This window comes from Rattus norvegicus, chromosome 6, assembly GCF_036323735.1.
Source record: "Rattus norvegicus strain BN/NHsdMcwi chromosome 6, GRCr8, whole genome shotgun sequence".
NCBI lineage: Eukaryota > Metazoa > Chordata > Mammalia > Rodentia > Muridae > Rattus > Rattus norvegicus.
This window is the reverse complement of record NC_086024.1, coordinates 60,943,810-60,957,863: the sequence shown is the minus strand read 5'-3', so window position 1 is coordinate 60,957,863 and position 14,054 is coordinate 60,943,810. Positions and strand designations below refer to the sequence as shown.

The 14,054-nt window shown below is 35.7% G+C and overlaps 1 protein-coding gene across 12 annotated transcripts in view; it reads right to left on the bottom strand.

The window, feature by feature from the left end:
* Positions 1-14,054, bottom strand: part of Dgkb (diacylglycerol kinase, beta) — a 756,320-nt gene that overhangs the window by 166,557 nt on the left and 575,709 nt on the right. For all 12 annotated transcript variants that reach the window (XM_063262362.1, XM_017594328.3, XM_063262364.1 and 9 more), the window contains 2 exons: positions 8,067-8,157; positions 717-912 (listed from right to left, as the gene is read on the bottom strand). In XM_063262362.1, the coding sequence (XP_063118432.1) occupies positions 717-912; positions 8,067-8,157 (287 nt within the window). The remainder of the gene's footprint in view (positions 1-716; positions 913-8,066; positions 8,158-14,054) is intronic.

Genomic DNA, 14,054 nt, shown 5'->3' with positions numbered 1-14,054 from the left:
GCTTCAAATTCTGGTAGCTTGCCTTAGCCACCAGATTTACAGAATTTCAGGGCGGAATCTTGCCTATTTTAACAGAATTTCTTTTTTCTTAGTGCTACTAATAATATTAGATGTATTTTTGAAATTAAAAATATCATAGGATCTGGGTATATACTATGGAGATTAGCTACATTCTGGTGTCTTTGATTATAGCAATCAATAATTGTCATGCTACAATATAACTATATTATGATGGCATTGAAACATATATTCCCATAGTTGTGGATTCTCTTTGTTATTCCTTGCTCCTTGTTTATCAGGGGCTTAATCGTAGATATTAACTTTCTAGAAAAACAGAAGCAGAAGAAAGCCTACCAAACCATTTTCCTGTATGTGTTACTTGGAATAGTAACTTAATACAAGGTGATTTGACCTTCATATCTTTTCTAAGAGAATTGGGTATTTGCTACAACCAGGTAGGATGAGTCAATTCCAAAGGAGCTCAGAGTATATTTTTTTCTATTTTATTCTTACTGCAAGTATAACGTACATTTTGCTTTCTGTGGAAGAAAATCTATCAACACCGACAGACTGGTAAAGAAGTAAAACCTAAGTGTATATAATTTTAGAATCCTTGATAATTTAATCATATGTAGGCATCTGAAAGTCTTTTTTCTCAGGAAGCCTTTGGAGCAAGGGTAATAAGCAATTTAACATGTAATTTTGGGAAACCTTACCTTGACTTGCAAACTTCAGTTCTTTTGCATCTGTGAGAGTGGGTCTTTTGTCAGAGCCTTTTTTCTCTATCCGTCGATGACTTCTTTTCTTTTTAGATTCTCCCCAAAGATTAGATCCTCCATGCATGCTTGGTATATTCAAAATTGCAATTCCTTCCAGAGAGATGTTTATCAAATCTATCTGTACTCCATCACACTGGAGAGAGAGAGAGAGAGAGAGAGAGAGAGAGAGAGAGAGAGAGAGAGAGAGGAGATATTTCACGTCTCCTTGATTTTCTTATTTCTTCTCTTTAAAAATTAGTTAAAGTCATATCAATAAAAAGAAGAAAAATGCAGTAACAGTAACCGGTTGCCATTCAACTACTAAGAACAGTCATACCACATCACCAGTGTGTTTTACTCTGTGAGAAACCTTTGGGAGAGAGACATGTTTGTGATTTCTATAACTCCAATATGCAAATTATGGGCCAAAGAGGTCAAATTCAGAAGTGAGGAAATTGTTATCATTACTTCTTTTGAATGACAGATTTAAAATCATGACCCTCTGTACCTGGTTTGGTCTCCAGTCGCCTTTTCTCCCCTCTTCTTCCCTCTCCTCCTGTCCTCTCCCCTCCTGTTTCCTCCCTTCCTTCCTTCCTTCCTTCCTTCCTTCCTTCCTTTCTTTCTTTCTTTCCTTCTTTCTTTCTTTCCTTCTTTCTGTCATTCCTTTCCTCCCTTCCCTCCCTCCCTTTCTCTCTTTTGTTTTTCTTTTCTTTTTACTTTTTTCTTCTTTTTGGCAAGGAAGGGAATGAATTGATAGACATTGATAGATAAAGGAAGAGTGAACTCAGTCCCGAATGGTGATCACAAAGATCCAGTTACTTTGGAATGAGTATGAGCTCACGTTCTAAGCACATTAGAAGTAACGAGAGGCATAGCTGTCGAGATGAATGTGGAAGACAGACAGAACTCAGTGAGGGAGATGGCAGCAGGAACAGTTTGAGCATTTTCCAGACAATATTAGTCACCTGCTGGATAACAGAACCTGAAAGATTGTTTTTTCCTTATATCAAGTCACCTTGCTACCAATGTGTTAACCAACTGCCATTTTATACAGCCAGACAGGTCAGTTTTTTTTTTTTTACAGTTTTTACACTTTCTGTTCGTTATTATTGATGGATTTGTCTGAGGATTATGCGGTTATTATGTAGTGCTGGGGTATATCTGTGTGTGTGTGTGTATGTGTATGTGTGTGTATGTCTGTGGGTGTGTGTGTATGGTGTGTATTTCTGTGTCTCTGTGTGTGTGTATGGTGTGTATGTCTGTGTCTGTGTGTGTGTGTGTATGTGTGTGTGTGTGTGGTGTGTATGTCTGTGTGTGTGTGTGTGTGCGCGCGCGCGTGTGTGTGTGTGTGTGTGTGTGTGTATGTGTGTAAAGTTGCCTGTGAAGTCCAGAAGAGGGCATCAATTCACTGTGGCACAATTTCAGGGATTGTGACATGACTAACATAGGCACTGGAAATCTAACTTGGATTTTCGGGAAGAGCAGGAAGAGTTTTAATCATTGAGTCATGTCTCCAACCCTTATCCTCTATTTTTTGGAAAGTGATAACGTGTTCATTTTTTCTGCTTTATATTTTCCAAAATGACAGTCATTATTACTACCTCAAATATTATTCTTCTATTTTCTATTATAAGCTAAGAAAAAAGGGCATAATAATTTGAAATTCTTTCAAAGCGTTCTCTTAGGGACAAGCATTTCACAAGTAGCAGTGTTTCTGGAAAGGGTAGCTACAGTCACCATGTCCTACTATAAAAAGGTCATCGATAACTTAAACATTAACTTAAATTCTCATGAAAATCATGACTTTCGCTCTTTGAAGAGGTCATACCCGTAGAAACAACAACAGAAACGGAATCCTGTATTTTTCCACATTTGCCTCACCTTTATGAAACTAAGACTGCATGATGTTCACCAAAGTAACAACGCAGTGTTACAAAGCGACACATCTTGAGCCCACTCCACTGTGGAAGAAACAATTCTGGAAAAGGAGCTAAGTTTTCATTTGTTTCTCTGAAGAGGACCCTATTTCTGGGTGATGTGAATCATTGTTTTTTTCCTCGAAACAAGTGCATTTTTCTTCCTTTTTACATATTAAATTAAGATCGTTTCTTTTTTACTAAAGAATTCTGCTCCTGTGTATACTGCCTCATTGCTATATATTCTAGATAAACAGATATTAATTTCATAATTAAAAGTAATCTTGTGTAAATACCCTGCAGGCCTCAATGAATCAAACACATACTGTGTGTCAGGCCTCCCACTGTCTTCAAGTGGAACGCACTGGCTGGGTAATTAGCTAGTACATATTTTTTAACCTTATTTGCATGCATATTATATCTTTTGCACACTGACAAGCAGCAGTAACAACAAAAGTCAGATTACCACAGGGAATTCCCACAAAGAAGTCTTCATTCCTTATAATTTGCAGCCTAAATTAAAATAATTTGATCTTTGACAAGGATGAAATGTCAAGCAGAAGGGGGTCCTCGACAAGCCACGGCCTGTGGCTTCTGAAAACCGCCTAATTTATGCCAGTCACTTCTTAATACATATTTAAGTATTACACGAAAAAGATGATAAATATGCAATCTGACACCTTTGGTATTTCCCTGCTGTTAATTTATAAAGGTCTGGCTTCCCCCAAACTGACTAAAATAATTTAAATAACAGAAGAATTGTGAAATAAGCCGGAGCTGGGGCCTGGCTTCCATTTCCACTCAATATTGAACACAGCAGGCAGCACACTAAGACAATTATGTGACTAGGCCTTCGGACCCCGCTGTGACAAGTTACTTTCAGAATTAGTGAAGGAAGATTCCTTTGTTCATGTGCAGAATAGGAGAGCATGCCAGCAAAGTCTTTCCCTTTCTGCTTAATTGAGCTAGTGGACTTAGGTGAGGCAACAGACACACACCAGTGCGCACTACCATGTGTGTTTTCCTTCTACATAGGCAACGGAGTGTTTGTGGTTTGAAAGTCATTCTCTGAGAAGTGGGGAAAACAAAACCAATATCCCGAAACTCTCAAGGAGTCCTGGAGAGCAAGCATAGAAGTTACTCTGAGTGCAGGACAGTGTACTTAAATTAATTGGTGACTGTGAGTGCTGTAGTTTCACTAGCTCAAGACTCCAGGCTTCCTCTGTTTGCTTTGACATCGTGTTCATTAGTCTGGAAAGTTGCATATGGTGGGGATGGAACTGGGACTTGCATCGCACCAGCCGAGTTTATGAAAATAAAGCTGAAGTGAAGGTTATGAAATGTACACCAGGAATAAGACAATGTCTCCATATGCTTTGAGGATTTGTGACTTTTTTCAAAAAATTAGTACAGAAATAAAAAAAACTTAAAAGCCAACATCGTCGGTCTAATAAATTCTGAGTATTTTTGTTAAGTACAAGGTCATTACAGTGGAGGGAACATGTATGTTATGCTGTGAAGCCACTACAGCGATCTTATTTCCAACACTAAGTACCTAAAAGAACAACTAATATATATATATATATATATATATATATATATATATATATTCAAGCTTAGTTTTTATCAGCTTTGGAGAGGTGAGGGTACAGGGGTAAAGTTTAATGAGATAGGATCAATAATTGTCTCTATTTTTCTATGAGTCAGCTTTCATGCCTGGGTCAATTTTAGTTGCCAATGATTTTACTCAATGAAGCATAAAGCAGTAGCAGGTTATCTTAGTGCTAAGAAAGTGTGGCCTTGACCGCAGTGTAGAAAAGCCTAAAAACTCAGTTTTCGGGTTAACAAACAAGAGCGATCTTTTTAGATGCTATAGTTGATTTTGTACCCACGAGGCTCTTGCGTGTGCTAAGTCTTGATATATCTGAACTAAGTTTGACAACTCTAAGAATTTACTACCATCCTAGACTCACTCACACCCTAAAGACCGAACGTCCGATGGAATGAGCCTTCTAATTCTCTCCCTGATTTTGATACTTGGAGGAAAGAGAGAAAATCTGTGCTGCTCACTGCCCTCATCTCAGGCACTGACCTAAAGTTGTTGGATGAGTTTCACCTCTCCTCTAACACCTAATAAGGCAAATTTCGCTTTTGACGTATTTTCTTGTAATTTTGAAATTTTTCATTTTATTTATATTTTTTTCCTTTTGTACTAAAGTTAGAAGGTAATAGAGACAGAGGTTCTTAGCATTGAAAGTACCAATTTTTAAACCACGGTCTCATCCTAGGTAGTTACATGAGTATAGCACTGATTTGTTCCCTTACATTTGAATGTTCTTCAAAGAATACAATTCTTTTTCCTATAAATTATTAAAAATATTTAACTATGCAATGAAGACTTTGTACTATATATTTGATTCATAGCATAAGCATAGAAATTAAATCAGGTAATGCAGGTATATTGCTTAATTCAGTACATGAGATAAATTTTAATAATACATGTATTTTAGCTGTTGTAATGAAGCATTTTCTCAGATATCTATTTTCTCCCAATCCTTTACTTTTTCAGAAGTAGCTCTCTGCAGGAAAGAGCTCTGTGACATAAACATACACACAGAAAATGACTTGTTTTTGAAGGAGCTGACATTAAAACATATAACCATTGCTTGAGGTTCTATTGTTACTATCATAGTTTGTTACTTGTTAGACATTTTTCAAACCATAGTTGGTATGATTTTAGGCCACATAGGAAGCAATAGCAAGCAGAATCAAATTTCCAAACTGCTGATCTCTTATATTTAATTATGAAGTAACCTTGAGGGTAGAAAGTCATATTCTACTAATATGATAAACTGGATTCATTAAAATGTGAGCACTAAGACACACTTGGCATTGCTATCCAAACACACACACACACACACACACACACACACACACACACACACACACACACACGCACACGATATACAATAATATAATTGGGAGAACACACAGTATTAGATCCAGTTTATAAATGCTATCCTAGTGGTTCCTTAAGCAAGCCAGAAATATAGAAGCAGAAAGTCAGACTAGAAAAATGGAAAAGCATGATTCTAAGGTAAGTAATTTAGTTACAGACCAGATTTCTCGAGGAGTATTCCAAATAGTTCCCTCATCCCCAATAAGATGTAAAGCTGTATGTTATAAGACTTATTTCAGCTGTCCTTAAAACTTTAAAAACCAATGTTTTCTACATTTATTTTCACTCAAATTCTTTTTGCTACCAAATTTAACTTCTAGACAATTTTGCACTTTGTGACACACATAGCATTGCTCTATGGACTTACATACTTCCAATCTATGCTCAGGGAAAGGCACAAAGAAGGAGCGGCCTAGAAAGGTTTAGGATGTCCAATCATACTATGAAAAGGCATAGACTGGCTGCTGCTACAGATTTTCTTTGAGCAGAGTTCAGAAGAAAATATTTAAAATGTATAATATAATGCAGATTTATGAATTTCTGATTTTTGAACTGATAACAATTTAAGAATTAATTTATGTGTACATATGTAATAAGTTCATATCTAATGACATATTCAGGACTGTAGAGATGGTTCAGTGGATAAAGTGCCTGTTTTACAAGCATGAGGACTTGTGTTTGGATTCCTTATACCTGTGTATAAACTGGATGCATTGTGTGTACTCCAGGGCTGCAGAGACAGAGACAGACAGATCTCTAAAGCTTGCTGGCCAAGCATGTTTAGGCAAATTGGTGATCTCAAGGTTAAGTGGCTAAAGTCTTTCTCAATAAAATAAGATTGATGGTGATATATGATGCCTCCCTACATCAATCTCTGGCTTCCATATTCTAAACATGTACATAAACCATACATACAAAGTAATTTTAACATGTATAACAATATATACTATTCTGCTGCATATGATTAAAAGGCTGCATTAATTATTAATAATGTATCATATGTTATAAATACTCAAGTTTATGAACATATAATATGCACATGTGTATTTCAATATATACAAAAGTATATATTATGCAAAGGATCAACCTTAATTTGAAACTTCTATGATCATTATGATTTAATCTGGTTTCGTTTTCCCTACCCAGTCTATTTCTAATATGTAGTCTTATTCTCTAATTATAATGTGAAACATCACAAAAATGTTATATTGAGAATATTACGGGTTTATATTATCACCACCAGTAAATTAGAAAATTATGATTTTGTAGGGTTTACCTAGGACATTATAAACTTGTAACCATATGGATTTACCCAAGATTCTAAAAAAATAGCCTTCGACACTCATAAAGAAAGTAGTGCTATTTGAAATTAAGTACAGAAAAAGACAGGCATAGTGGTACATCCCTTAATCCCAGCACTTGGAAGGAATAGCCAGGTGATCTCAGAATTTACAGACAGCCTAGTTTACATTGTGAGTTCCAGAATAAACAGGGCTACAAGGAGAAAACTTGTCTTAAAAAAAAAACAAAGAAGAAAACAAACAAACATAGAGGACTGAAAAGCTAAGTACAGGTTTAGAACAACTTTCCCTTCTGGTCTCTATTATTACCTGAAAATGTACCAATACCTGAGGAACCAGGAGACAATGTAATTTGTGTATTTGTTTTAAAAATCAAAAACATCAAATGCAATATTTGTATTCATATCCGCTAATCATTATTGTTTACAGTTCCGTTTGTTTTGACTTTTGCTACTCATACAAAATACAACTTTTTGTTTAATCTTTAGAATCCCTCCATGTTTAGAGAATGTTCTCAAATATTTGATTACTACAAGGTCTAGATATTTTTGGCAGACCTATCTTTCTGAAGTGCGTCTTCTCTTATAATAATTGGTCTCTTTTGTGGGGATCTCTTATCCTTATATCTGTAATTGAGAATGGCAACCTTGTGAACTGAGAAACCTAGCTAATTATTGAAAGAAAATGAGAATGGATGTATTTTAAGTTTTTCTGTGAAAGAAAGCAGACTTTTAATGCATTATATTAAAGTTATGAAATATTGAAATCTGAAAATGTTAGTTTTTGCTTGTTTGGTTTCCTTTCTTGTAGTTTTCTTTTTTATTTTCAACAACTTTTAAAATATGACATATTTTTTCATTCCAGCTATTCACAGCAAAGTCTCCAGTGCTTTCCAAAGTTTTATTTTTACATCTCTCCATTTTATGAAGTTAAAACAACTCATACTCAAGTCTTAAGTTTAATTTCAGATAACATAACATTCATTATGAGTGACAAAAGTCATATCTTAGAATTGTGGGTAAACCTATATCAATTGGTAAAGTATATTTCTTGGTAGGGTCCATACAACAACACCAAACAAGCGAACACAAACCACTCCATTCTATTACAAAAGCGAGCCCATTGTTCTTACTTCTATTTCTACAGATTCATGCAGTTTCTTGCAGGTGGCTGAGAAGGTTTCTGATGTGCCAAACTCAAAGTACCAAAATTTGTTCTTCATTCTGAAAAAAAAAAAGAAAGAGAGGCAGCTTAGACAATCACCATATCCAAAGGGATTGAAAAAATTCTCACACTCCACCCTGCTTTATATCTTTGTTAGGGTTCCTATTGCTGTGATAAAACACCAGGACTATAAGCAACTTGAGGAAGAAAGGGTTAATTTCCCTTCCACAGCATAGTGCATCATTGAAGGAAGTCACAACAGGAACTCACCATGTGACCTGGAGGCACACAGTGAAGAAGCTGTAGAGGATGCTGGCTTACTGGCATTATCTGTATGGCTTACTCAGTCACATTTCTTTTATACCCCAGGGCTACTTTCTGGGGGTAAAATCACCCTCAGTGATGTGCGCCCTTCTGCACCAGTCATTGTTTAAGATCCTTAGCTCCAGGCTTGCCTATAGGTATATCTTACAGGAGGATCTCAGTTGAAGCTTTCTCTTCTCAAGTAACTCTAGCTACTGTCAAGCCAACATAAAACTAAGAAACATTCAATTCTACAGGAAATGTTTAAGGATATGCAGTGTTCTATCACATAATTTCAAAGTTTGGTATGTTGGTGTCCAGTTGAATGACAGTCCCTGAAGGAATTACAGGGACGGGCTGATCTTACAGAGTCTTCTATTGGTATCAGACATTAAAAATAATGGTCTTAGAACTTGTAATTCTTGTGTCTGAAACAACTTTATTTTGAACAATCAATTTTATAGCTATAAGAGGAAAAAAATTAACAATGTTCTGAGATTTTCCTGAGAGAAAAGAACATATATATGCTATCCTATAATTTTTAAATAGCTAGCTATATGTTCTTTACTAATTGAAAGGATTCAAAGCATTTTTAAAAAACATATTGATCGCCTTAAAGCTAGAGTTTACTAGTTTAAAAGAAGGATTAATTGTCTTAACAGAATATATTTTTCATTTCGATAGCAGTAGAAAGTGATGATACACTCCGAAAGCACCAAGCAAGAAAGGATAATGCCCAGAAGATGGAGATATTAAAACAAAAAAACCCAACTCAGCACAACACATCTTAAGTAATATTATACTTTTCTTCTGTCACTCCATGATGACATGTTTGTCTCTTTGTATCAAATAATTACATTCATGATCACTTACTGTAATTTCTCAGAGTTCAACTAGACTTTTATAATACTAAAATACATTAAAATTCTTTTTTATGAATAAATACAATTTTAAATTATTCAAATCTCTGATAAGGAATATGCCTTCAAATAGAATAAAATATAAGTAAAATGACATTTTCACATATCAAAATGATGTTGAAATTGTGTTACAGTGTGTGAATATAACTCACATAAATTTTCTAATATTGATATGTTGCTATTTTATTACATTGTGAACATTTTGACATGAAGACGTTCTACAAAGGTGTAACTAATTAATTGAAATGAAATTGTTTTGAAAACTACATGGAACTTAATGTCGAACTTATTTTTATGGTCTATTGACATAAAATTTCTAGTACAAATTTACAGAAAACAATCTTATATTATTCAGACACACTCATTAACATTTAGGCTCACACATTTTTATTTGCTTAAAAAATTCCATAAGTCCTTCTTTCAAATATATGCAAGCCAGTAAGCCAAAGAATAAAATCAATGTCAAATTTCATCAGATCTTGATACCATAAACTCTTACTTCCCCCACAGAATATTTTTATTAATTTAAAGCCTGAGAGCACATATGTCAAAACATAAATAGAATGACTACAGTATTACAATCTGTAGACCTGTGTCTATATGTACACAAATGGTCACATTAAGAATGGCTGAAATTTTGTAAAATTTAAAATATTTCCCAATTGATTCATTCTGATAAAATTACATCCTTCTATATGAAAGATAATATTGGTTTATATAAGATGCCCTAAAGACATCATTCTAAGAACATAGTATTTGCGCTAGTTCAGTGAGAAGTCCACATATTCATAAGATATATTTTGATTATGAATTCTATATCATTGCCTTTTTTAAAAAAAAATCAGGTTTCTGTAATGAGCAGGTGTAACACATCTGTGCCAGCAGTTGTTTCGGACACCTGTGGATTCAGTCATTAGCTTGTTCATTCACTCAACAAGCCTTTAGTCGGACCATTTACCTTCACGTGCTACTGTGTTAAGTTCTAAAGATTCAAGTGCAATTGTTCATGCTACATTATGACCAAACTATAAGGAATGTTGCAAAATTACAATTACAGGCAGGTATGTAAAACAACAATTAAAATGTTAGCTAAAAAAATATGTGTATTGTGTAAGCATTCTTTCTTTTCATATTTATTGGTTATTTTAATTATTTACATTTCAAATATCATCCCCCTTCCCAGTTTCCCCTCCCTAAGCCCCCAACCTCTCCCCCTCCTCCTGTCTCTATGAAGGTGCTCCCCCACCTGCCCACCCACTTGTGCCTCAGCATTCCCCTACCCTAGGTCATTCAGCCCCTACAGGACCAAAGGAGGGGTCCCAGTGATGCCAGATAAGGAAGTCCTCTGCTACATATCTAGCTGGAGCCTTGGGTTCATCCCTGTGTACTCTTTGGTTGGTAGTTCTGTTTGGTTGATATGTTGTTCCTCCTATGGGGTTGCAAACCCCCTCATTCCTTCAGTCCTTCCCCTAACTCCTCCACCAGGGTCTCCAGGCTCAGTATGATGTCCACATTCTTTTTTTTTCTTTTCTATTTTTCAGAGCTGGGGACCGAACCCAGGGCCTTGCGATTGCTAGGCAAGCGCTCTACCACTGAGCTAAATCCCCAACCCCGATGTGCACATTCTTAAATGGCTCGAATCCTTTTGCTTCAGTGAATCCAAAAAGCTTGGAAAGAGGATTTCATGGATTATTTGTAGGAAGCACTGAAAGGAAAGATCTGCGTTCTGTCCTGGGCAGTGCAATCTGACAGAACATCATAGTGAACATGAACACATGTTCACAACATGTTTGCTAAAGTTAAAGGTTAAGGATAATGAAACACTCAAAGAAGTGTATGATTAGTTCAGGGACACATCCTGCTTTATTTTTTGAATAGATAAATCTAGGAATGAAGACATGGGTTGAATGATTAGCCTGCTGGTAATTTGAAAAGAACATGGTAGAAAACAAAACGAAAACGAGGGCCTGAGACAAGAGGCAAGGAAAAGGGAAAAGAGGAACAATTCAAGAGACTTGGAAGGAGTGAGGACCACAGCAGCCAACATGACTCTTACTGGTGTGTGCTCTACCTTGGTTAACATGAAGTGGGAGGTAGTAGCATGAAAGGTCAATGTCTCATATTTTTCATGTTTTGTGATCTAAATAATATCACATTGCAGATGGAAAATGAAATAAATTCACGAGGATTAGGGTTCTATGCAAATGATAATTCCCTTTCATTTCCATTCTGCCTATCAAAGTTTGTCATACTTTCCTAAGAAGATTGTTTCCAGCAGCAGAGAAACACTTATTTCACAAAAACTTCATAAGAAACAGAAATCTTGAGAATTTACATTCAGCCTTTATTCACCATATTAGTTAGCATTACTGCTCATGTGCAGAAACTGCTTTAAATTCTCCATTATTCCAACCTTTTATGCTTCACTTCGATAAATATATGGAGGCAATAAAGAACACATAGAATCAGATCCACATGACAAATTAAAGGCTGTTAAATTTTATTTTTTAAAAGCAAACTGGTCCTCAGGTTGTAGAAATGCGAAAGAAGCACATTCAGGCTTGTATGCCTTCTATTTTTACGGTTCACAATAGAAAATGATCCGAATAATTCAGACGCAGATTTGTGAGAGAAATCACATCTCGTTGGATTTGAAGATATGGGAACTGGACATTCATTCGTGAAATGGTCTCATAGAATCAAATTTATTGCACATTTGGACAGGATTTATAACTCCAAGTAAGATGAGGAATGTCTACAAAGTCCACATGCAAAAGTTATGCATGTAATTATAATATTAATTAATGTGTGAAGTCTTTTCTCCAATGAATTTAATTGTAAATCTGCAATCAATATTCAAAATGTTCAGTTACCAGATGTTCAGGTAAAAATGAAGAAAAACAAACTCCCATTTACCTGATATTTCCTCACTAAGAGCAATTTTGTGTTTTACATATCTTCAGAGAAATGTGAGCTGCACAATATTTTGTTGAAACAAATTGTTTTGTCATTATGAAATTTAGTTACTGTTTAGTTCATGAATATTTAACTTTGAACTAGGCAATTTAGCTTTTGATGATATATTTTGTTGGAGTATGGCTAGCTTTCCTTTCCTTCCATTCTTTCTTCTTCTTTTTTAATAACATGAATGCTTCAAACAAACAAAATAATATAAAATATGAACTGCCAGTGCCCTTCTGCAAAAAAGTAGAGATGTGCCTAACCAGGCATGCAGGTTGTTTCTGACAAGGCTGCATAGTAAATGAGGGAGATGCAAGCATTTAATTCATCTTATGTAGAAATATTCCATAAATATTCAGAAAGTTTAATTCAGTGATATCATCTCTAAAAGTCATGTTTGGATCTTACAGGTACAATTGCCATGCATTCGGTGGGAAGGCAGAAAGCACTTACTAAATATGAATCCAACAGTCTTCCAGGAGGTGCTTGTATACTTTTCAAGGGTGTTTGAATGATTCAGCATTGAAATTCCTCTTGATCTTGGACATTTAAAAGCACCCAGAAACATAATGTTCTACCTAACTTACTTTTAACACAGAATTAAGTCAAATGTTTTACATTTTTACTTAAGGTGTTCCAAATTCCAACAGTCATCTCAAACATGAAAAGGGTGTTTTATGAACGGCAAAAATTTTAACTTTACTGAAGTTCTTCATTCTAATCTTCCAAAGCCATATGATACCGTGAAGTACAATATGACCTGGATTTGATTGACAATGTTGGGGAAGGACACACAGCCTGATTGATTACAGAATTAAAATAGGAAATCAAGTCACTTTGATTCGTTTTCACTGCACAAAACAAAACATTACGTTAACACGGGGTCCAGAATTTTTCATATATTCCCAGACATAATGAAAAAATCCTTTAAAAGTATGGCAGGAGTCAGCTGGAAGGACCCATTAGAGCCTTATTTAACTAGTGAACAGGCAGTGTCTGGAAAGGGCAGTTTAGAGGAGTGAGTGTCCTCAGAGCAGCTGTGTGCTCTCTTCTTTGCTGCAAGGATCAACAAAGGGAAGACTAGGGATTTGTGGTGGTTTGAAGACAAACAGCCATAATAAGTTCATACAGTTGAATATCTCATCCCTAGTTGATGGAACTGCGTGGAAGGATTAGGGGTATGACCTTGATAGAAGGGGGTATGTCATTGGGGATGGGCTCTGAGGTGTCACTTTACCCAGTTACCTCTCTCAGCCTTGCTGTATCCCAAGATGTAAGGCCTTAGTTACTACTCCAGTACCATGCTTGCCTGACTGCTGCCATGCTCCCTGAGATAATGGTCATGGATTCCACCCCTTTTCACTCTCAAATTCTTTCTCCCATGACCACTGAGTCTATTTAGCTCCTCCCATATGGACATAGGTGTGGCACCATCAATTGGAACAAAGGTGTGCTCACTTCTTGAAGTCTCCCGGGAAACCCTACATTGCATGGAGGACTCTAGAACATTTGCTTGTTAACAACTAAGTCCCGACCCAACGCAACCCAAGTAAAATCAGCCTTTTAAAAAGAAATTGGCAAAAGTAAATATATCAATAAATGATTAAGAAAAAGAAAAGTGCTTTCTGCTTAAGAAAAGTGCATGGGGACATTTACTCCATGTTATAAAAGTTGTAGTGTCAATAATTAAGTATTTGAAGGTAGTAGATCACTATCTATATGAACATACCAGTGGTGCAAGTGACTTGTACTATATCATTCTCAATTGTGTA